We start from the raw sequence: 23,583 nt of genomic DNA, 5'->3' as shown, positions 1-23,583 counted from the left end.
GCGTGCTGGTGGGCATCTGTAATGCCAGCTACTTGGGAAGCTGAGGCAGCAGTATCGCTTGAACCCAGGAGGTGGAGGTTGCAGTGAGCCAAGGTCATGCCATTGCACTCCAGCCTGGGCGACAAGAGCAAAACTGTCTCAAGAAAAAAAAAAAGAAGAAAGAAAGAAAGAAACTTACAAGGTAGCCTAATAAAAGAGAAAGAGGTGCACCACCGGGCGCGGTGGCTCACGCCTGTAATCCCAGCACTGGTGGGTGAACCACAAAGTCAGGAGATCAAGACCAGTCTGCCCTACATGGTGAAACCCCGTCTCTACTAAAAAATACAAAAATTAGTCAGGCGTAGTGGTGGGCACCTGTCATCCCAGCTACTCGGGAGGCTGAGTCAGGAGAATTGCTTGAACCCCGGAGACGGAGACGGAGATTGCAGTGAGCTGACATGGTGCCACTGCACTCCAGCCTGAGCGACAGAGTTAGACTGTCTCAAAAAAAAGAAAAAAAAAAAAAAGGAAAAAAAAAGGTGCACAGACACCAAATCTAACTGGAGAGAATCAGGGAAGATGTTAATCAGATGTGGTCTCTATGCATGGAGTCTTAAAGAATGTGTAGGAGTTCACCAGGAACTCTGGGCATTAGTGGTATAGACCAGAGGTTGCAAACTAAGTTCTTAGAACATCCCAGTGCTGCTGGCCCACGTTTTGTTTGGCCCTCACTGTGTTCTAAAACTCTGTTGAATTAGCTGCCAACTCTTTCAGATCAGATTTCATCTTGAAGTTTGTGTTTTGGGCTTCCTGTGGAAAGTGCACTGGAAGATCAGGCCCCACTGGCAACGCCAGGCTGTTTCTGAGCAGCAGCTGCTCCCTTTTCCATCCCCTTTCTCCTTCTCCTGCCTGGACCCCACAGGCAGCAGTGGCCCCCGCTGTGGACCTGAACTCTAAGTTTCCTCCAACCCCTTCCTCCCTAGACAGCTTGGGTCCTGCCTTTCATAGCAGGCCAGGGCCTTGCCTCTCCTGTGTCTCTGGGAGGGACCATCTGACAGCCGTCCCCACACCCTGGGGAAAGAGCAAAGCCCTTCAAGGGAACTCCCAAACCCTCACCTCTGGAGAGGCCCCTGGGCAAAGCCACCTGCCCCTCTGTCTGCGCTTTCATCTCCCCATCTAGCCCTTCATAGCCCAGAAACATTGCCAAGGGCCCTTCCCACCCAGGTACCTGGGGATTTCTGTGAACACACTTTCAAAGCCACAGGAATTTCCTGCTCACTCCTATTAGATTTTCCTTAGAAAACCTATCAGGGCTTCCTTAGAACCTGAGTTCTTTTTTTCTGAAGAAGGGACAGTTCATTTCTGGGGAGGAATGGCCTGATTCTTTTAGAGTTTGGGGAAATCCCAGCAAGGTATGCAAAGTCCTTACTCTCTTTTTTCTTATTTATTTTATTTTTATTTCATGAGAGATGGGGTCTCACTTTGTTGCCCAGGCTGGTTTCGGACTCCTGGGCTCAAGCAATCCTCCTGGCTCAGCCTCCCAAAGTGCTGGGATTACAGGCGTGAGCCATTGTGTCTGGCCCCAAAGTCCTGACTCTGTTTTTTTGTTTTTTGTGTTTTTTTGAGAAGAGTTTCTTTCGTTGTCCAGGCTGGAGTGCAATGGTGCAATCTCAGCTCACCGCAACCTCTGCCTCCCAGTTCAAGCGATTCTCCTGCCTCAGTCTCCCAAGTAGCTGGGATGACAGGCATGCGCCACCATGCCTGGCTAATTTTGTATTTTTAGTAGAGACGGGGTTTCGCCATGTTGGCCAGGCTGGTCTCGAACTCCTGACCTCAGGTGATCCACCCGCTTCGGTCTCCCAAAGTGCTGAGATTACAGGTGTGAGGCACCGCGCCTGGCCTGACTTCTAATACTATCACCTGAAAGCACAGGCAGAAGGACAGCCCTGGGCTCCAGCTTCTCCAGAGGCCACCAGGCAGTGACCGCAGTGCCGCGGGCAGCCCAGGACTATCTGGTTCAGACCGAGAGAGACCAAGGAGGCTCTTTCCAAGATGGCAATCAAGCCCCATCGGCCATGGTCCTCCTAGGCTTACTCCATGAGGGACCGGGAGTCGGCTCGAGTTAGCTGAGATAAGCCGGGGCCTCTTCTGTGGGGTGTCTGCTGGTCCCCGGAGGCACTTTGGGCACACCTTCAGGGCGACAGCCTGAGGCCTCGGCTGCCCAGAGGAAGGCCCAAGAGACCAATTAACAAGCCATAGGACTGCCCAGAGGCCTCAGGGAGGCAGCATCCTGGGCCAGGGCCTCCACCCCGAGGCCTTGGGAATGCTCCTCGCTGCCTGCGTGCCTCAAAGCACCCTGCCCTCCCACGGCAGCCCCTTCACGGTACTTCTGAGCAGCCCCTGGCCCAGCAATGGGGAACGACTGTGCTCTGGTCACACTTGGCACCTCCAGGCCTAGCATAAATTCAATGCATAAATTCTGCCTGCCTTTCAGCCAGCGTACGCCTGTCTGCTTTCCCAGTGCAGGCAGCCCGCACTTTACAAAACAAACACAAAACCCGTTACGAAATCAAAACATGTGGCCAGGCACGGTGGCTCACGGGTGTAATCCCAGCACGTTGAGAAGCTGAAGTGGGCGGATCACTGGAGGTCAGGAGTTCGAGACCAGCCCGGGCAACATGGTAAAACCCTGTCTCTACTAAAAATACACAAAAATGAGCTGGGTGTGGTGGCGCACACCTGTAATCCCAGCTGCTCGGGAGGCTGAGGCACAAGAATTGCTTGAACCCAGGAAGCAGAGGGTGCAGTGAGCCAAGATCACGCCATTGCACTCCAGCCTGGGTGACGGAGTGAGACCCTGTCTCAAAAAAGAAAAAAAGAAAAAAATTCATGGCCGGGCGCAGCAGTTCATGCCTATAGTCCCAACACTTTGGGAGGCCGAGGCAGGCAGATCATTTGGGGTCAGCAGTTCAAGAGCAGCCTGGGCAACATGGGGAAACCCTGTCTCTATTAAAAATACAAAACTTAGCCTGTCATGGTGGTGTGCACCTATAGTACCAGCTACTCAGGAGGCTGGGGAAGGAGAATGGCCTGAACCCGGGAGGTGGAGGCTGCAGTGAGCCGAGATTGTGCCACTGCACTCCAGCCTGGGTGATAGAGTGAGCCCCTGTCTAAAAAAAAAAAAAAAAAAAAATATATATATATATATATATACATACACACACACACAGTCTGTGAAAGGCAGGAAACCTTGAGTTGAAATATGAGGACCTGGATTAATGAGAAAACATGCTAAGTGAAAGAAGCCAGGGAGGACCACATGTTGCAGGATCCCACTGATGCCACGTCCTGAACAGGTGAATACACAGAGGGAAACCGCCTGCTGGTGGCCAGGGGCTGGGGGAGGGGAGGAGGCCGCTACCGCAGGAGCAGGGGTTTCTGATGGGGGTGATGGGAATGTTCTGGACAGTGGTGATGAGCACACAAGAGCTAAAGTGCGTGGCATATTAATTACATCTCAATAAGGAAGTTATAAAAATAGAAAGAGCCTTGTCTCCTGGTGATCACACGGCAATGACAGTGACACAGCTCAAAAAGAATTGCGTGGCAATGATGAGAGAGATTCCTTTCTAGCTCTGCAACCCTCCATAGCTCTCACGTCCTCCAAACCCTGCCCTGGGACAAACCCCCACGTTCTCCAGCCTGGCTCACTGTTCCCCCTGCCCGGAATGGCCTGTCCACAGTCCACCCTGGGACACGCTACCTATCCACAGGATCCGGCCTGATGCCTTTGAGATCTGTTCTGACCCGGCCTCTTTTTTTTTTGAGACGAAGTCTTGCTCTGTCATCCAGGCTGGAGTGCAGTGGCTTGATCTTGGCTCAATGCAACCTCCACCTCCCGGGTTCAAGCAATTCTCCTGCCTCTGCCTCCCCGAGTAGCTGGGATTACAGGCACCTACCACCACGCCTGGCTTTTTTTGTATATTTAGTAGAGACGGGGGTTTCATCATGTTGCTTAGGCTGGTCTTGAACTCCTGACCTCAGGTGATCCAACTGCCTCAGCCTTCCCAAGTGCTGGGATTACAGGCGTGAGCCACCGCGCCCAGCCCTGTCCCTTCCTCTTGACTTCACCAAGCCCTCCTCTGATCTTACAGTCCTCTCTCCCAGCTGCGCGAAACAGTGAATCTATGAGTCAAGCTCATTCCCCTTCTTTGTCAGATGGCAAAATTGACCACCAAAGAGATGGACAGGCCCAGGTCACACAGCAGCAAGTGGTGAAGCCACTCACTGCAACCTACAGCTCCCCTGTGTGACTGACAAGCATCCTGAACTCACACAGCTGCAAGGGATGGATGTGAACCCAGCAAAGCTGCCCTGAGCCTGGGAAAGCGCACTGCAAAGCAGCCCTGTGGGTTCACATTACCGCAGCCTGATTTTACTCCCTCATTTCTTCCCTGCGCCGTTGGCTGCCAGACAGGGAAGCTGAAACTGACAGGCAGTCGGGCCAAGGTGTGAAATGTCCCTTGTTGCTAAAGAGTCCTGGAACAGGGCTGGGAGTCTTGATGTTCTTGAGACCTGGGTTTGGCCCGGGGCCTGCCTGGCCAGGAGACTGGCCTGAGCTCTTGTGGGGCCTGAAGGTTGGAAGGGGCACACTAGGAGCAGGGGGCAGGGCAGAGGTGGAGACCGCCCCACGCTGGGCCTGGAGGTTATGTCTTTGGCACCGGCCTCCTTCCCACTGCCACAGATTGAGTTCAGCCCTCACCTTCTCACCTGGGTCACTGCAAACCATGTGTGCCTGGGTCCTGACAACCATGTGTGCCACAAGCTCATTCCCTGTCCTCCTCCAGTGTAACAGCTGAGTGTGTCGCCAGCCTGCTGAACCCCTGCAAGAGACCCGCACCCCCGCTGCTCGGAGCTCTGTGTGGTCCCTGGGTGCCGACTCCCTAGCACTGCAGACCACAGCTGTTGTCTCTGCCTGGCCTTTATCCTTCCCTCAGGTCTTTGCGCTGTCACCGCCGTTTTCTTCTGGAGAAAGACCTTCCTCCCACTTTCAGTCCATGTGGCTTGGGTTGCAAACATGTGACTCAGGAATAAACATGCATATTCTAGGTCTCTGGACACAATAGTTGCTTCAGTGATGGGCCAATGAGGATTCCCTGAGGCTTTTGCTGGGACTCCAGGGAAAGAGGCCATTTCTTTTGACTGGGGTTGCTATGCTGGTCAAATACTAGTGGCGACTGTATGGCAAAGAGCCTGGCTGAGAATAACAACAGCACAGAGGAAAGCAGGGTCTGAGAAGGTCAGAGCCACATTCCCAAGAGCAGCTCGTGAGCACCTGGAGCCAGCCATACCTGAAGCCACCCCTAACTCGGAGCTTTTAGTTACACAGTCAATAAATTCCTTTTTTCCCTCTGAAACCTTTTCTTTTTTTAAAAAAAAAACGGAGTCTCGCTCTGTTGCCCAGGCTGGAGTACAATGGGGCTATCTCAGCTCACTGCAAGCTCTGCCTCCTGGGTTCACGCCATTCTCCTGCCTCAGCCTACCGAGAAGCTGGGACTACAGGTGCCCGCCACCACGCCCAGATAATTTTTTTGCATTTTTAGTAGAGACAGGGTTTCACCATGTTAACCAGGATGGTCTCGATCTCCTGACCTCGTGATCCACCTGCCTCAGCCTCCCAAAGTGCTGGATTACAGGTGTGAGCCACTGCACCCGGCCCCACTTTTTTTTTTTTTTTTTTGAGACAGAGTCTCGCTCTTTTTCCCAGGCTGGAGTGCAGTGGCACAATCTCAGCTCGCAGCAACCTCCACCTCCCGAGTTCAAGCGATCCTCCTGCCTCAGCAACCCCCCCGCCCCCGCCCAGTAGCTGGGATTACAGGCATGCACCACCATGTCCAGCTAACTTTTGTATTTTTAGCAGAGACGGGGTTTCGCCATGTTGGCCAGGCTGGTCTCGAACTCCTGGGCTCAAGTGATCCACCCACCTCAGCCTCTCAAAGTGCTGGGATTACAGGTGTGAGCCATCACGCCTGGCAACTACTCCCTTTTAAGACTTCTCTCCCTGACCTTCCTCATGTGTATCCCAGATGCCTGTCCTGTCCTACAGCAACCCTGGAAGGGTACTGAATGACTGTACTGGGACCTCAACCCACCTGACTGTGAGCTTGTCTGTCCTACCTCCCCTACCTATAACTCAGGTTACTAGCACAGGGTCTGCAAACTTTCTTTTTTTTTCTTTTTTCTTTTTTTTTTTTGAGATGGAGTCTTGGTCAGTTGTCGCCCAGGCTGGAGTGCTGTGGCGTGATCTCGTCTCACTGCAAGCTCCGCCTCCCGGGTTCACGCCACTCTCCTCTCTCAGCCTCCTGAGTAGCTGGGACTACAGGCGCCCGCCACCACGCCCGGCTAATTTTTTTGTATTTTTAGTAGAGACGGGGTTTCACTGTGTTAGCAAGGATGGTCTCTATCTCCTGACCTTGTGATCCGCCCGCCTCAGCCTCCCAAAGTGCTGGGATTACAGGCGTGAGCCACTGCGCCCGGCCTGCGTCTGCAAACTTTCAACAGCTCATAAGTATCTTCTGGGAGAAACCACAAGCCTGAGTGTGCCCCTAAAGTTCACTCTACTTTTGTGAAACAGCATCTCCATTTTCCACATTTCTACCTGTCAAAGTCTTAGCGTTGTTAACACTGATGCCCAGCTTCAGGAACAGCTCTTCCCTGAAGCCCCACCTCCCCACCTCTGCTACGATGAAGGATCTCACCCTCTGTGTTCCTGGCACAGTCTGGGGGCACATTTAAGGATCAGACACCCCTAGTGCCCACCTTGCAGCCCTGGACCTACCTGGATGTTAGCTGTGGCTGTGATGGACAGCTCTGGCCACGCGGACAGTAACGTGCAGTGTTGTGCAACCATCACCAATCTCTAATTCCAGATCATTTCCATCACCTCCAAAGGGAACCCCATGCCCATCAGTGTCACTCCCCATTCCTCCCTCCCCAGCCCCATCCGGACACCCATCTACTTTCTGGCTCTATGGGTTTGCCTGTTCTGGGACATTTCATGCAAATGGAGTCACACACTGGCCTTTTGGGCCTGGCTTCTTTCACTCCACATGATGTTTTCGCGGCTCATCCATGCTACCGCGTGGCCCGGGCTGCATTCCTCTTTAGGGCTGAATCATATCCCCCCATTCATCCATTTATCCGCTGATGGACGTGTGGGGTGTTTCCACCTTTTGGCGACTGTGAATAGTGCTGCTACAGGGTCTTACTCTGTTGCCCAGGCTGGAGTGCAGTGGCTCAATCATGGCTCACTGCAGCCTCCAACTCCTGGGCTCAAGTGATCCTCCTGCCTCATCCTCCCAAGTAACTGGGACTATAGGTGCCACCACACTTAAGTTTTTCTTTTTTTTGAGATGGAGTCTGACCCACTCTGTCGCCCAGGCTAGAGTGCAGTGGCGCAATCTCAGCTCACTGCAACCTCCGCCTCCCAGGTTCAAGCGATTCTCCTGCCTCAGCCTCCCAAGTAGCTGGGATTACAGATGCTCACTACCATACCCAGCTAATTTTTGTATTTTTAGTAGAGATGGGGTTTCACCACGTTGGCCATACTGGTCTCAAACTCCTGACCTCAAGTGATCTGCCTGTCTTGGCCTCCCAAAGTGCTGGGATTACAGGTGTGAGCCACCACACCCGGCCCAAGGTTTTTTTTTTGTTTTGTTTGTTTGTTTTTGAGACGGAGTCTCGCTCTGTCACCCAGGCTGGAGTGCAGTGGCGTGATCTCGGCTCACTGCAACCTCCACCTCTCGGATTCAAGCAATTCTCCTGCCTCAGCCTCCCGAGTAGCTGGGACTACAGGCATGGGCCACCACGCCCGGTTAATTTTTTTGTATTTTTAGTAGAGATGGGGTTTCACCATATTGGCCAGGCTGGTCTCGAACTGCTGATCTTGTGATCCACCCACCTCGACCTCCCAAAGTGCTGGGATTACAGGCATGAGCCACTGCACCCAGTCAAGTTTTTAATTTTTAAAGAATTTTTTGTAGAGATGGGGTCTCACTATGTTGCCCAGGCCAGTCTTCAGCTCCTGGCCTCAAGTGATCTTCTTGATCCCTTTGCCTCAGCCGCTCAAAGGGCTGGGATTACAAGCGCAGGCAACTGCACCTGGCCTTCATGTAAAAGTTTGAACACCTGCTCTCAATTCTTTTGGATATGTGCCTAGGAGTAGCCTGGGCCACAAAGTGAATTGCTGGGTCATATGGTACCGTGTGGTACTGACTAAGGTCTGGACTAATTAATGTCTGCCTCCCACACTAAACTGTAAGCTCCATGTGGACAGGGATCATGTCTGTATTTTGCTCGCTATTTTATCCTCTGGGCCGGCTACATGGTCAACAACCATTGGTATGAATAAATAAATAAATGGCAGGTACCTAATAACCACCACTGAGGTGGGAGAATGCTGGGAGTCTGGGGTTCCAGCCCCTCAGCTGTGTGTCTTCAGGCCAGTAGCTTGACTCTCTGAGCCTCTCGTTTTCTCTCTCTCTCTTTTTTTTTTTTTTTTTGAGACAGGTCTGGCTCTGTTACCCAGGCTGGAGTGCAGTGGTGCAATCACGGCTCACTGCAGCCTTGAACTCCTAGGCTCAAGTGATCCTCCTGCCTAAGCCTCTCAGGCAGCTGGTACTACAGGTGTGCACCACCACGCATGGGCTAATTAAAAAAAAAATGTTTGTAGAGAACTGGGGTCTTGCTATGTTGCCCAGGCTGGCCATTTTCTTAAGTATAAAGGGGAAAACAAGGCAACCCTGCCTGCCTTGAGCCAACCCCCAGACTTACCCTCCACTACCACCTCTGCACCCAGCTTCCTGCTCACCTCAGACTCCTCCTCCCCATTCTGGCTGTGCTCCCCCTGCAGCCTCTCTCGCAACTTCCCCAGCTCTGCTCGCAGACTGCCCATCTCTTGCTCCTTGGTCTGCAGGTCTGCCTCCAGCTCCACCTTCTGTTCGATCAGGGCTTTCCCCTGGGCCTCCACCACCGTGACCCGGTGCCGAAGGTCATGGTTGATCTTCATCAGCCGTGTCTGCTGCTGCTGTAACTGTACAAAAAGGGAGACCATTGTGCAGGGCTGTCACCTGCAGTAGCTCAGGTTGTGCACTGCACAATGGCAAACCATCCTTAGGTGTGCCATTTATATTGCAGACATCTTTGTTTGAAAGTTGTTCATATTCTTATAACTGATGATGCTAGAGATGGGCAATTTGTGTATTTACTATGATAATTTTATGGCAAATGGAAGTGTTTCTTGCTAGAATTAATACATTATGAACATTTCCCAACAGATGGAAGTAACATGCCTTCAGAAAGGGGCATTTTTTTCTGATTTACACAAAAACACTGTATGGGTTCCTGGAGCACGCTGGACCCTGCTAAGTCTGCTCACAGAGAGGCATGAAGTTGGGGAGCTGGAGGAGGCCTTGGGGTCAGAGCTAAGGCTGCCAAGGCCTCGGGACCTTCCCAGGAGGTGGGAGGAGCCTGCTCACTGGGCAGTGCCACGTTCCCTCCTGCTCTGCCAGTGAAGTCTTGCTGTTTCCAGGCTGGGCCCGCCAAGCCATGAACAGGATCCACACCCCACGGAGCCCTAAGAATGAGAGCAAGGGACAGAAGGGACCTGCTGAGTGGAGGGTCTGGTCTCTGGCTGGCACCTACTGGCTGGGAGGGCGGACACAGGTCAGGGGTGTGTCACTCACAGCCTCGACGTCCTCATTTTTCAGGCCCAGCTCCCTGTCCTTGGCACGGATCTCGTCGCGTTGTTTGTCCACCACCTCCTTCAGCTTCTTCATCACCTGCCGCTCCCGCTCTGACATGCCTGGGTGGGCAAGTGAGACCGGCAGGTGAACCCACCTTACTCCTCTGTGGAAATCATCCACTGCTTCTGCTGAGGATGAAACTGAGATCTCAGTGGCCCCCAGCCTCATCCTCTACGCCCTCCACTCACTCCCTTCGCCCTCCCCAGTGCCTGCTTGATATTCCTTGATTCCCTCTGAGCTCATTCCCACCTTGAGGCCTCTTCCTTCTCCATTAGTCCCTTCCTTCTCACCTCCCCATGGCTGGTGTACCTCATTTTTCAGGCCTCAGCTCAAACGTCACCACTTCACAGATGCCTCCCGTCCTCTGACCACCCAGTGACAGCCCCCACCTCCCACCCACCCCACTCGTTCGTTTCCCTCCATCCCTGACCCACCACGTATTACCTTTATGGCACTTTTTTACAATTCCTATGTGTGTCTTACATTCTTTTTTTTTTTTTTTGAGATGGAGTCTTGCTCTGTTGCCCAGGCTGGAGTGCAGAGGCCGGATCTCAGCTCACTGCAAGCTCCGCCTCCCGGGTTTACGCCATTCTCCTGCCTCAGCCTCCCAAGTAGCTGGGACTACAGGCGCCCACCACCTCGCCCGGCTAGTTTTTTGTATTTTTTTAGTAGAGACGGGGTTTCACCGTGTTAGCCAGGATGGTCTCGATCTCCTGACCTCGTGATCCGCCCGTCTCGGCCTCCCAAAGTGCTGGGATTACAGGCTTGAGCCACCCCACCCGGCCACATTCTTTTTTTTTTGAGACGGATTCTCACTTTGTTGCCCAGGCTGGAGCGTAGTGGTGCAGTCTTGGCTTTCTGCAACCTCTGCCTCCTAGGCTCAAGTGATCTTCCCACCTCAGCTTCCCAAGTAGCTTGAGACAACAGAAATGTGCTACCTCGCCTGGCTAATTTTTGTATTTTTAGTAGAGATGGAGTTTCACTATGTTGACCAGGCTAGTCTCAAACTCCTGACTTCAAGGGATCCACCCACCTCGGCCTCCTAAAGTGCTGGGATTACAGGAGTGAGCCACCGCGCCTGGCCTCTTACATTCTTTTATCTGACGAAAGATGACACAGTACAGTGATTCACAGGGTGAGCTCGAGCTCAGACACAGGCTCTCCTGTTTATCAGCGGTTTGGTTTGGAGCTAGTGTCTTTGTGCCTCAGTTTCCACCTCTATAAAGTAGTGATAACAGTCCCCACAACTCATAGGGCTGTTGTGAGGATTGATTGTGTCAACCTAAATAATAAACAGAGAAAGTTCTCTAAAATAAGAGATGGGCCAGGCAAGGTGGCTCATGCCTGTAATCCCAGCACTTTGGGAGGCTGAGGCGGGTGGATCACCTGAGGTCAGGAGCTTGAGACCAGCCTGGCAGACATGGTGAAACCCCGTCTCTACTAAAAATACAAAAACAATTAGCCAGGTGTGGTGGTGCATGCCTGTAATCCCAGCTACTTGGGAGGCTGAAGCAGGAGAATTGCTTGAACCTGGGAGGTGCAGGCTGCAGTGAGCTGAGATCGTGCCATTGGACTCCAGCCTGGGTGACAAGAGCAAGACTCTGTCTCAAAAATAAAAAGTAAATAAAATTTAAAAATAAAATAAAATAAAAGATGGCCATACATGTTGGCTCACGCCTATAATCCCAGTGCTTTGGGAGGCTGAGGCAGGAGGATCACTGAGGCCAGGAGTCTGAGAGCAGCTTAGGCAATATAACGAGACCCTGTTTCTACAAAAATATATATTTTTTAAACTAGCCAAGCGTGGTGGTGTCCACTTGTAGTCTCAGCTATTTAGGAGGCTGATGAGGGAGGATCACTTGAACCCAGGAGTTTGAGGATGCAGTGGGCTCTGACTGTACCACTGTACTCCAGGCCTGGGTGACAGAACAAGACCTTGTCTCAAAAACAAAACAAAACAAAAACAAAAACAACCCAGAAAACAAAACAAAAACTGTAATCCCAGCACTTTGGGTGGCCCAGGCAGGCAGATCACCTAGGTCGGGAGTTCTAGACCAGCCTGACCAACATGGAGAAACCCTGTCTTTACTAAAAATACAAAATTAGCCAGGCGTGGTGGCACATGCCTGTAATCTCAGCTACTCGGGAGGCTGAGGCAGGAGAATCGCTTGAACCCGGGAGGTGGAGGTTGCGGTGAGCGGAGATCGCACCAGTGCACTCCAGCCTGGGCAACAAGAGTGAAACTCCATCTCAAAAAACAAAAAAAAGGAAAAGCTATTTATTTTGGTAGTAGAGTGTTGCAATGGGAATCTGCCTGCCATAGTAAACTATGTGTATTCAGGGAGGTAAAGGAAGACAAAGATTTTCAAAGGAAAAAATAAGGAGGGTTACATAATTGTTTTAAAATATTAATAATTATCCTTGGCTATAAAGATAGATCAATAACAAGGGTGACTGTAGTCTGAGGCTGGACCGGCTACTGCCAGGCAGACGTCCTGGCAGAAGTCTTTTTGTGTAAGGTTACAAAGGCCTTTGTGCAAAGCTGTCGTTTTTCCACAGTCTTTTTTGTTATCGGGCATGCAAGCGTGAAAACCCTCTCTTCATGGCCTTCCCGGGTTCCATGCGTCAGGGTTTTGGGTAACACTGGTGACCCCATTTTGATTCAGACAACTTTCACAGTTAATATACACAGAACCCTGAAGATGATGTCTGGCACACTGCAGGCGGGCGAGGTCCACCCTCATCCCTACCCCCAACTAGACTGTCAGCCACAGGAGGGCAAGGCCCTGTCTGCCCTAGTCACTGTTACATTCCCTGGGCCCCACATGGTGCCTAGCACACCGCAGGTGCCTGTGAAGTTATTGTTGAATTAATGACCTGTGAGGATGGATGCTGTGTCAGTATCCTGCACCTGCTGTAACAAATGACCAATAATTTTGGTATCTCAACACATCAGAAATTTATTTTCTCATAGCTCTAGAAGCCAGAAGGTCCAAATGAGCCTGAAATCAAGGTGTCACCAGGGCCATGGTTCCTCTGGAGCCTCTAAGGGAGATTTTTTTTTTCTTTTTTGAGACAGAGTCTTGCTGTGTCACCCAGGCTGGAGTGCAGTGGCATGATCTTGGCTCACTGCAGCCTCTGCCTCTTGGGTTCCAGTGATTCTCCTGCCTCAGCCTCCCAAGTAGCTGGGATTACAGGCACGTGCCATCATGACTGGCTAATTTTTTCTTTTTTTTTTTTTTTTTTGAGACGGAGTCTCACTCTGTGGCTCAGGCTGGAGTGCAGTGGCATGATCTTGACTCACTACAAGCTCCGCCTCCCAGGTTCACGCCATTCTCCTGCCTCAGCCTCCTGAGTAGCTGGGACTACAGGGGCCTACCACCACGCCTGGCTAATTTTTTGTATTTTCAGTAGAGACAGGGTTTCACCAAGTTAGCCAGGATGGTCTCGATCTCCTGACCTCGTGATCTGCCTGCCTTAGCCTCCTAAAGTGCTGGGGTTTACAGGCGTTGAGTCACTGTGCCCAGCCTTTTTTTTTTTTTTTTTTTTTTTTTTTTGGAGATAGAGTCTCACTCTGTAGCCCAGACTGGAGTGTAGTGGCGTGATCTCAGTTCACTGCAACCTCTGTCTCTGAGGTTCAAGCGATTCTCCTGCCTCAGCCTCCCAAGTATCTGGGATTACAGGCGCCCACCACAACCCAGCTACTTTTTTTGTATTTTTAGATTGAGGCCAGGCACGGTGGTTCATGCCTGTAATTCCAGCACTTTGGGAGGCCAAGACAAGAGGATTGCCTGAGCCCAGGAGTTCGAGACCAGCCAGGGCAACATAGGGAGACCCCGTCTCTACAAAAAATTAAAAAATACTAACTGGGTGTGATGGCACACGCCTGTAGTCGCACTTACTCAGGAGGCTGAAGCAGGAGGATTGCTTGAGCCCAGGAGTTTGAGGCTGCAGTGAGCTATGATCGTGCCACTGCATTCCAGCCTGGGTGACAGAATGAGATCAGGTCCCCCCAAAAAAAAGACAGGTAATAGGATGTATGTGTGTATGTATGAGGATTTGGAGAAATTAGAACCCTACTGCTGGTGGGAAGGTAAAATGGTACAGCTAGGCCATGAGTGGTGGCTCACGCCTGTAATCCCAACACTCTGGGTGGTGGCTCACGCCTGTAATCCCAGCACTTTGGGAGGCCAAGGTGGGCAGATCGCTTGAGGTCAGGAGTTTGAGACCAGTCTGGCCAACATGGTAAAACTCCGTCTCTACTAAAAATACAAAAATTAGTTGGGTGTGGTGGCGCATACCTGTAATCCCAGCTATTTGGGAGGCTGAGGCATGAGAATTGCTTCAGCCTGGGAGATGGAGGTTGCAGTGAGCCAAGATCTCACCACTGCACTCCAGCCTGGGCAACAGAGCAAGACTCTTGTCTCAAAAAATAAAATAAAATGGTACAGCTGCTGTGGAAGACAGTGTGGAGGTTAAACACAGAGTTACCATTTAACCCAGCAATTCCAATCTAGGTAGAGACCCCAAAGAACTGAAATCATATGTCCACATAAACACCTGTACACAAACATTCATCACAGCCTAATTCATAATAGCCAAAATGGGAAACAAGCCAAAAGTCCCTCAACAGATGAAAATGAATCAACAAAAAGGGATACATCTTTTTTTTTTTTTTCCCTTCAGACAGAGTCTCACTCTGTGCCCCAGGCTGGAGTGCAGTGGCGCGATCCTGACTCACTGCAACCTCTACCTCCTGGGCTCAAGCGATTCTCCTGCCTCAGCCTTTTGAGTACTGGGATTACAGGCGTGCGCCACCAGACCCGACTAGTTTTTGTGTTTTTAGTAGAGATGGGGTTTCACCATGTTGGCCAGGCTAGTCTTGAACACCTCACCTCAAGTGATCTGCCCACCTTGGCCTCCCAAAGTGCTGGGATTACAGGTATGAGCCACCGCGCCCGGCCATGATGCACTTTTTTTTTTTGAGACAGAGTCTCGTTCAGTCGCCCAGTCTGGAGTGCAGTGGCGCGATCTCGGCTCACTGCAAGCTCTGCCTCCTGGGTTCATGACATTCTCCTGCCTCAGCTTCCTGAGTAGCTGGGACTACAGGTGCCCACCACCACGCCCAGCTAATTTTTTGTATTTTTAGTAGAGACGGAGTTTCACCATGTTAGCCAGGATGGTCTCGATTTCCTGACCTCGTGATCCGCCCACCTCGGCCTCCCAAAGTGCTGTGATTACAGGCATGAGCCACCACGCCCCATGATACATTTTTACAACGGAATATCATGTAGCCATAAAAAGGAATGAAGCACTAATTCATGCTACAACATGAATAAAGCTTGAAAACATGATGCTGAGTGAAAGAAGCCAGGCACAAAGTTGTACGACTCCAGCTACTTGGGAGGCTGAGGTAGGAGGATCACCTGAACTGGGGGGTTTGAGGCTGCAGCGAGCTATGATTGTGCCACTGCTCTTCAGCCTGGGTGACAGAGTGGGACCCTGTGTCAAAAAAACAAAAATGTTGTACGACTCCATTCACATAAAATGTCCAGAATAGGTTAGTCCACAGAGATAGAAAGAAGACCAGTAGCCAGGCACGGGGGCTCCCACCTGTAATCCCAGCACTTTGGGAAGCTGAGGCGGGCGGATTGCACTCCACCTGATGTTGGGAGTTTGAGACTAACCTGATCAACATGGAGAAACCCTGTCTCTACTAAAAATACAAAATTAGCCGGGAGTGGTGGCACAGGCCCGTAATCCCAGCTACTTGGGAGTCTGAGACGGGAGAATCACTTGAACCTGGGAGGTGGAGGTTGCAGTGAGCTGAGATCATGCCACTGCACTCCAGCCTGGGCAACAAGAGTGAAACTCCATCTCAAAAAAAAAAAAAGATGACCAGTGGTTGCCTAGGGCTAGGGGGGAATAGGGTGGATGGGGGATTGCTTTTGGGATGACAAAGATTTCCAAAAATCAGACAGTAGTGAGAGTTGGACAACTTTGTGAATATTCTAAAAACCACTGAGTTAGGCCAGGCGTGGTGGCTCATGCCTGTAATCCCAGCACTTTGGGGGCCAAGGCAGGAGGATCACTGGAACTCAGGAACTCAAGACCAACCTGCGCAAATAATTGAGACTCGTCTCTAATAAAAATAAAACATTTAGCCAGGCGCGGTGGCCCACGCCTATAGTTCCAGCTACTTGGGAGGCTGAGGCAGGAGGATCACCTGAGCTGGGGGGTTCGAGGCTGCAGCGAGCTATGATTGTGCCACTGCTCTTCAGCCTGGGTGACAGAGTGGGACCCTGTGTCAAAAAAAAAAAAAACAAAAACAAAGAACCCACTGAGTTGTCCACATTTAAAAGGGTGAATCTTATGATTTCTCAAATTCCAAAAAGCATATACTGTATGATTCCATGTATATAAAGTTCAAAACAAGGCTGAATTAATCTCTGGAGACAAAGATCAGAGTCAGGGTGACCTTGTAAAGTTTTGTCTGGGAAGGGACGAGAAGGTGCATTCTGGGGTGTTGAACTATTCTCTATCCTGATCTGAACATACATGCAAAAATTCATAGAGCCGTACACTTAAAATGTGTTCACTTCACTCTAAGTTATACCTCAATTTAAAATGTTAAGGCCGGGCACAGTGGATCACGCCTGTGATCCCAGCACTTTGGGAGGACAAGGTGGGAGAATCGCTTGAGCCCAGGAGTTAGAGGCTGCAGTGAGCTATGATTGCATCATTGCACTCTACCTGGGTGACAAACTGAGACCTCATCTCAAAAAAACAAACAAACAAACAAAAACAAAGTTGTTAAAAAAAAACAAAGTTGTTAAAAAAAAACAAAAAAACAATAGCCAAGGCTGCATGTGGTGACTCACACCTGTAATCCCAGCACTTTGGGAAGTGAAGGAGGGCGGATTACTTGAGGTCAGGAGTTGGAAACCATTCTGGCCAACATGGTGAAACCTCGTCTCTACTAATAATACAAAAATGAGCTGGAAATTGCTTGAACCTGGGAGGCAGAGGTTGCAGTGAGCCGAGATCACGCCACTGCACTCCAGCCTGGGCAAGAAAGTGAGATCCAAGACTCTGAGACTCCGTCTCAAAACAACAAACAAACAAAAAAACAATAGCCAAGAGGTGGAAGCAAGCTAAATGTCCATCAACGGATGAATGGAATAAAGAAAATGTGGTCTGTCCATACAATGGAATGTTACTCACCCTTAAAAAAGAAAGGAAGTCGGCTGGGCACTGTGGCTCATGCCTATAATCCCTGCACTTTGGGAGGCCAAGGCGGGTGGATCACCTGAAGTTGGGAGTTTGAGACCAGTCTGACCAACATGGAGAAACCCCATCTCTACTAAAATACAAAATTAGCCAGGCGTGGTGGCGCATCCCTGTAATCCCAGCTACTTGGGAGGTTAAGGCTGGAGAATCACTTGAACCTGAAAGGGGGAGGCTGCAGTGAGCTGAGATAGTGCCACTACACTCCAGCCTGGGCAACAAGAGCAAAACTCCATATAAAAAAAAAAAAAAAGGCCGGGCAGCGGTGGCTCACGCCTGTAATCCCAGCACTTTGGGAGGCCGAGGCGGGCGGATCACGAGGTCAGGAGATCAAGACCATCCTGGTGAACACGGTGAAACCCCATCTCTACTAAAAATACAAAAAAAAACTAGCCAGGCGTGGTGGTGGGCGCCTGTAGTCCCAGCTTCTCGGGAGGCTGAGGCAGGAGAATGGCATGAACCTGGGAGGTGACAGAGCTTGCAGTGAGCGGAGATCGCGCCACTGCACTCCAGCCTGGACACAGCGAGACTCTGTCTCAAAAAAAATAAATAAATAAATAAAAAGAAGGAAATCCTGTCACATGCTGCCACAAGGATGAACTCTGAAGACCTTATGCTCAGTGAAAAGGCCAGGCACAAGGGACAAACGACATATGATTCCACTTACAGGAGGAGCTCCCTAGAGAAGTCAAACCCACAGACACGGACGTGGAGTTTTCGTCGGCAAGATGAAAGCGGTCCAGCGCTCTGCTCTTCACCCTCGTGCACACAGTAAACACCGCTGCCCTGTGCACTTACACAGGTGCAGAGAGGCAATTCTGTGATGTGTTTTCCACCAGAATGTTTAAAAGGAAAAGATAAGAAACACTAGCTGGCCAAGGGCCCTTCTGGTACAATTCATCTCCGCCTGCTGATCGGGGGAGATGATGACCACCGGTCCCTGGAGCGGAGGCCTGGCAGGCGTGGGGCAGGGGCTCCCGACGAGGAAGATGTGGGAAGACAGGGGAAGGCCCCCCGGACCCCTAGGGAGCCCAGCAGCAGGGCAGGGTGTCAGCAGGTGGCCGCGGGAGTTGCTCTGCGTCCACTTTCTCTAAGTGCAGAACCGGCGACCAAGCCGGGCCCCCCGCTTGCAGTTGTGAAGTGGGCCCTCTCCCCGTCAGTCCTGCACTCCTGCCTCCGGCCATGGGTCCTGTGAGGGATCCCCGGGCCACCTGGGGGGCCACCTGTGTCCTCTCTTCTCTCTATGCCCCAGGGCCACTGCTGCAGAGCACTGCTAGGTGGAGCTGGTGGGACCCAGGGACACAGCTAATGCTTCCCAGAAAGGCGACCCTTGGGCACGTGGGGGGTGTGGTGTGAGGTGTGTGTGTGTGTGGGGGGGGTGAGTGTGTGAGGTCTGTGTGTGTGGTATATGTGTGTGATGTGTGTGTGGTGTGTGAGGTCTGTGTGTGTGGTATATGTGTGTGATGTGTGTGTGGTGTGTGAGGTCTGTGTGTGTGGCATATGTGTGTGATGTGTGTGTGGTGAGGTCTGTGTGTGTGGTATATGTGTGTGATGTGTGTGTGGTGTGTGAGGTCTGTGTGTGTGGCATATGTGTGTGATGTGTGTGTGGTGTGTGAGGTCTGTGTGTGTGGTATATGTGTGTGATGTGTGTGTGGTGTGTGAGGTCTGTGTGTGTGGCATATGTGTGTGATGTGTGTGTGGTGTGTGAGGTCTGTGTGTGTGGCATATGTGTGTGATGTTTGTGTGGTGTGTGAGGTCTGTGTGTATGGTATATGTGTGTGATGTGTGTGTAGTATGTGAGGTCTGTGTGTGGTGTGTGTGTGAGGTCTGTGTGTATGGTATATGTGTGTGATGTGTGTGTAGTATGTGAGGTCTGTGTGTGGTGTGTGTGTGAGGTCTGTGTGTGTGAACGTGGGGTCTGTGTGTGTGTGGTATATGTGTGTGATATGTGTGTGGTGTGAGTGTGAGGTCTGTATGTGGTGTGTGTGTGAGGTCTGTGTGTGGTGTGAGTGTGAGGTCTATGCGGTGTCTGTGTGAGGTATGCATGTGTGTGTGGTGCGTGAGGTCTGTGTCTGTGTGTGGTGTATGTAAGATTTGTGTGTATGTGGTGTGTGAAGTCTGTGTGTGTGGTGTGTGCAGTGAGTGTGTATGTCCATGTGGTGGCGTCTGTGTGTGTGGTGTGTGAGGTCTGTGTGTGGTGTGTGAGTCTGTGTGTGTGTGTGAGGTCTGTGTGTGTGTGGTGTGTGAGGTCTGTGTGTGGTGTGTGCAGTGAGTGTGTATGTCCATGTGGTGGCGTCTGTGTGTGTGGTGTGTGAGGTCTGTGTGTGAGGTCTGTGCGTGTGTGTGATATGTGTGAGGTCTGTGTGTGTGGTGTGTGAGGTCTGTGTGTGAGGTCTGTGTGTGTGTGGTGTGTGAGGTCTGCGTGTGTGTGGTGTGTGAGATCTGTGTGTGTGTGGTGTGTGAGGTCTGTGTGTGTGTGAGGTCTGTGTGTGTGTGTGATATGTGTGAGGTCTGTGTGTGTGGTGTGTGAGGTCTGTGGTGTGTGCAGTGTGAGCGTGTATGTCTGTGTGGTGGTGTCTGTGTGTGGTGTGTGAGGTCTGTGTGTGTGTGGTGTGTGTGAGGTCTGTGTGTGTGTGAGGTCTGTGTGTGTGTGGTGTGTGAGGTCTGTGTGGTGTATATAAGGATTGTGTGTATGTGGTGTGTGAGGTCTGTGTGTGTGGTGTGTGAGGTCTGTGTGTGTGTGGTGTGTGTGAGGTCTGTGTGGTGTATGTAAGGGTTGTGTGTATGTGGTGTGTGAGGTCTGTGTGTGTGGTGTGTGCAGTGAGTGTGTATGTCCATGTGGTGGCGTCTGTGTGTGTGGTGTGTGAGGTCTGTGTGTGAGGTCTGTGCGTGTGTGTGAGATGTGTGAGGTCTGTGTGTGTGGTGTGTGAGGTCTGTGTGTGTGTGAGGTCTGTGTGTGAGGTCTGTGCGTGTGTGTGATATGTGTGAGGTCTGTGTGTGTGGTGTGTGTGAGGTCTGTGTGTGTGTGAGGTCTGTGTGTGAGGTCTGTGTGTGGTGTGTGAGGTCTGTGTATGTGTGGTGTGTGTGAGGTCTGTGTGTGTGTGAGGTCTGTGTGTGTGGTGTATATAAGGATTGTGTGTATGTGGTGTGTGAGGTCTGTGTGTGTGGTGTGTGAGGTCTGTGTGTGTGTGGTGTGTGTGAGGTCTGTGTGTGTGTGAGGTCTGTGTGTGTGGTGTATGTAAGGGTTGTGTGTATGTGGTGTGTGAGGTCTGTGTGTGCGGTGTGTGAGGTCTGTGTGTGTGGTGTATGTAAGGGTTGTGTATATGTGGTGTGTGAGGTCTGTGTGTGTGGTGTGTGAGGTCTGTGTGGTGTGTGCAGTGTGAGTGTGTATGTCTGGTGGTGTCTGTGTGTGGTGTGTGAGGTCTGTGCGTGTGGTGTGTGAGGTCTGTGTGTGTGTGGTATGTGCAGTGTGAGTGTGTATGTCTGTGTGGTGGCATCTGTGTGTGTGTGGTGTGTGAGGTCCGTGTGTGTGCGGTGTGACTGTGAGGTCTGTGTGTCTGTGTGTGTCGTGTATGTGGGTGGGTGTGGGTGTATATGTGTGTCTGTGTGTGTGGCGTATGTATGTGACATGTGTGTTTGGGGGCTGAGTTCCCATGTAGACAGAAGTCAGTGCCAAAGCCACAACCCCCCCACCCCCGCCTCCTGTCTGAATACTTGTCCCGACATGCCCTGTGCTGGGGCGCCAGGACCTCTCATTTACTCCTTGCTGGGGCTGCCTTGGCTCTCCAGAGAGAGAGGTGGGCGGCAGGTGAGCATGCGGAGAGAGGGGTGGCTGGGTCCATGTGGAAGCCCAGCAGCCTCATCACCTCCCTGGGCGGCACCGTAGGAGCTCTGAGACCCAGGCAGGAGTCTGGGGCCTGACTCCGATCCTGGCTTCGCCTCTTAGTTGCTTTCCCCTCAGGCCTCGGTGCTCTTGAGAGGCCTGTGCATGGTTCACCCATGTGAAGTGCTCACAGCAGAGGGGCCCAGGGCCACAGTGTCTAAGTGTCTCTTAAGTGCCGGCTGTCATTGTATCCTGCTCACCGCTAAGAGAAAGTACAAGAGTGCTTTGGAAAACTAAAAGAAGGCCAAGTATTCTTAACAGACACTGTTAAAAGCTGAAAGGGTTGTGAGCCGTCGCAGACACCCAGCAATTCAGGATCTGGGGACCTAGATTTTAGGAGACACTTGGGCAGGGGGATCACGGAGAAGCTCGCCTGTGGCTGGCCACGGCAGCCGTGTGTGGGAGTGAGAACCTGGCAGTGAGCTAACGTCCACTTGCAAGGCACCGTCCAGGCAGTGGACACCACGAAACACGACGTGCGATTGAAAACACTGAGATAGACGGTTAAGTGACAAAGTTCACAGCAGCACTATTTGCAACAGATGAAAGATGGAAGCTGGCCGGGCGCGGTGGCTCAAGCCTGTAATCCCAGCACTTTGGGAGGCCGAGACGGGCGGATCACGAGGTCAGGAGATCGAGACCATCCTGGCTAACCCGGTGAAACCCCGTCTCTACTAAAAAAATACAAAAAACTAGCCGGGCGAGGTGGCGGGCGCCTGTAGTCCCAGCTACTCGGGAGGCTGAGGCGGGAGAATGGCGTAAACCCGGGAGGCGGAGCTTGCAGTGAGCTGAGATCCGGCCACAGCACTCCAGCCCGGGCGACAGAGCGAGACTCCGCCTCAAAAAAAAAAAAAAAAAAAAAAAAAAAAGAAAGATGGAAGCCACCCAAATGTCCCCCCGCTGAGAATGGATAAACACAACGTGCTCAGTCCACACAGCAGAGGACGATTCAGCCATAACGAGGAAAGCAGCTCTGACACGCCACCGCACGGATGAACCTCGAAAATGACATGGGGTCTAAGACCAGACCCCAAGGTTGCATACGGTGTGATTCCATCAATAGGAAACGTCCAGAACTGGCAAATCCACAGAGGCAGAAAGCAGATTAGAGGTTACCAGCGGCTCTACCTGCAGGGAGGGAGGGCAGAGACAAGAGGCTGGGGAGAGACCTGACAGGTGCAGAGTCACCTTAGGAAGGTGGTGAAAATGTTTTGGAACAAAACAGGTGATGGTTGTACAACACTATGATAATTTAAAAACAAATTTTTTTTATTTTTGAGAAATAGTCTCACTCTGTTGCCCAGGCTGGTGTACAGTGGCGCAATCTCAGCTCACTGCAACCTCTGCCTCCTGGGTTCAAGCGATTCTCCTGCCTCAGCCTCCGGAGTAGCTGGGACTACAGGCATGTGCCACCACGCCTGGCTAATTTTTGTATTTTTAGTAGAGACGGGGTTTCACCATGTTGGCCAGGCTGATCTCCAACTTCTGACCTCAAGTGATCCACCCGCCTCAGATTCCCAAACTGCTGGGATTACAGGTGTTAGCCACCGCCCCCAGCCCATTGTGAGTAAATTAAATGATATACTACATGCTACTGAATTAAATGATATACTACATGCTACTGAATTGTATGTACTTTAAAATTGTTAATTGTATATTACATGAATTCACCTCAATTAAAAAAACAGACAACCCAAACAATAAATACATAAATACCTTTTTTTAAGAGACAGGGTGTTGCTCTGTTGCCCAAGCTGGAGTGCAGTGGTGTAATCGAGGCTCACTGCAGCCTTGACCTCTTGGGCTCAAGAGATTCTCCCACCTTAGCCTCCTGAGTGGCTGGGACTACAGGTGTGCACCACCATGCCTGGCTAATTTTAAAAATTTTTTGTAGAGACAGGGTCTCACTATGTTGCCCAGACTGGTCTCAAATTCCTGGTCTCAAGCAATCCTCCTGCTTCAGACTCCCAAAGTGTTTAATTTCATAAATTAAAATACATAATTTTAATTAAAATTTATTATTAAAATACATAATTTTAATTTATAAAAAAGGACAAGTAACAATTCAGAGCACAATCTCTTTTATTTTGAAAACAAAATAAACAGAGAATTTGTGTGTAGATGGATAGAAAGGGAAGGTTTTCCTTCCCGCAGCGCGGTGGGGATGAAGCAAAGGGGAGTGTCACGTCTTGTGCATAGTTTTATTTGACTCTTACACAGTAAGAGTAATATATATACTACGGTGTGTTTTTGTTGTTTTTTTGTTTGTTTGTTTGTTTGTTTTTGAGACAGAGTCTTACTCTGTCACCAGGCTGGAGTACAGTGGTGCGATCTCGGCTCACTGAAACCTCTGCCTCCCGGGTTCAAGAGATTCTCCTGCCTCCGTCTCCCGAGTAGCTGGGATTACAGGTGCCTGACACCATGCCCAGCTAATTTTTTTGTATTTTTAGTAGAGATGGGGTTTCACCAGGTTGGCCAGGATGGTCTCGATCTCGTCACCTCGTGATCCGCCTGCCTCGGCCTCCCAAAGTGTTGGGATCACAGGTGTGAGCCACTGATCCAAACACCAGGCTGGGTGTGGTGGCTCACGCCTATAATCCCAGCACTTTGGGAGGGTGAGGCGGGCGGATC

At 51.1% G+C, this 23,583-nt stretch overlaps 1 protein-coding gene across 5 annotated transcripts in view; it reads right to left on the bottom strand.

Annotated features, from left to right (window-relative positions):
* RILPL1 (Rab interacting lysosomal protein like 1) overlaps nt 1-23,583 on the bottom strand; it is a 60,616-nt gene that overhangs the window by 20,365 nt on the left and 16,668 nt on the right. For all 5 annotated transcript variants that reach the window (XM_033220173.1, XM_033220171.1, XM_033220174.1 and 2 more), the window contains exons 3-4: nt 9,723-9,841; nt 8,849-9,070 (exon numbers count right to left, since the gene is read on the bottom strand). In XM_033220173.1, coding sequence (XP_033076064.1) covers nt 8,849-9,070; nt 9,723-9,841 — 341 coding nt within the window. The remainder of the gene's footprint in view (nt 1-8,848; nt 9,071-9,722; nt 9,842-23,583) is intronic.

This window comes from Trachypithecus francoisi, unplaced genomic scaffold (genome assembly GCF_009764315.1).
Source record: "Trachypithecus francoisi isolate TF-2019V2 unplaced genomic scaffold, Tfra_2.0 Lachesis_group11, whole genome shotgun sequence".
In the NCBI taxonomy this organism is placed as follows: domain Eukaryota; kingdom Metazoa; phylum Chordata; class Mammalia; order Primates; family Cercopithecidae; genus Trachypithecus; species Trachypithecus francoisi.
The sequence above is the reverse complement of the archived record's forward strand: the minus strand, read 5'-3'. Positions and strand labels throughout refer to the sequence as shown.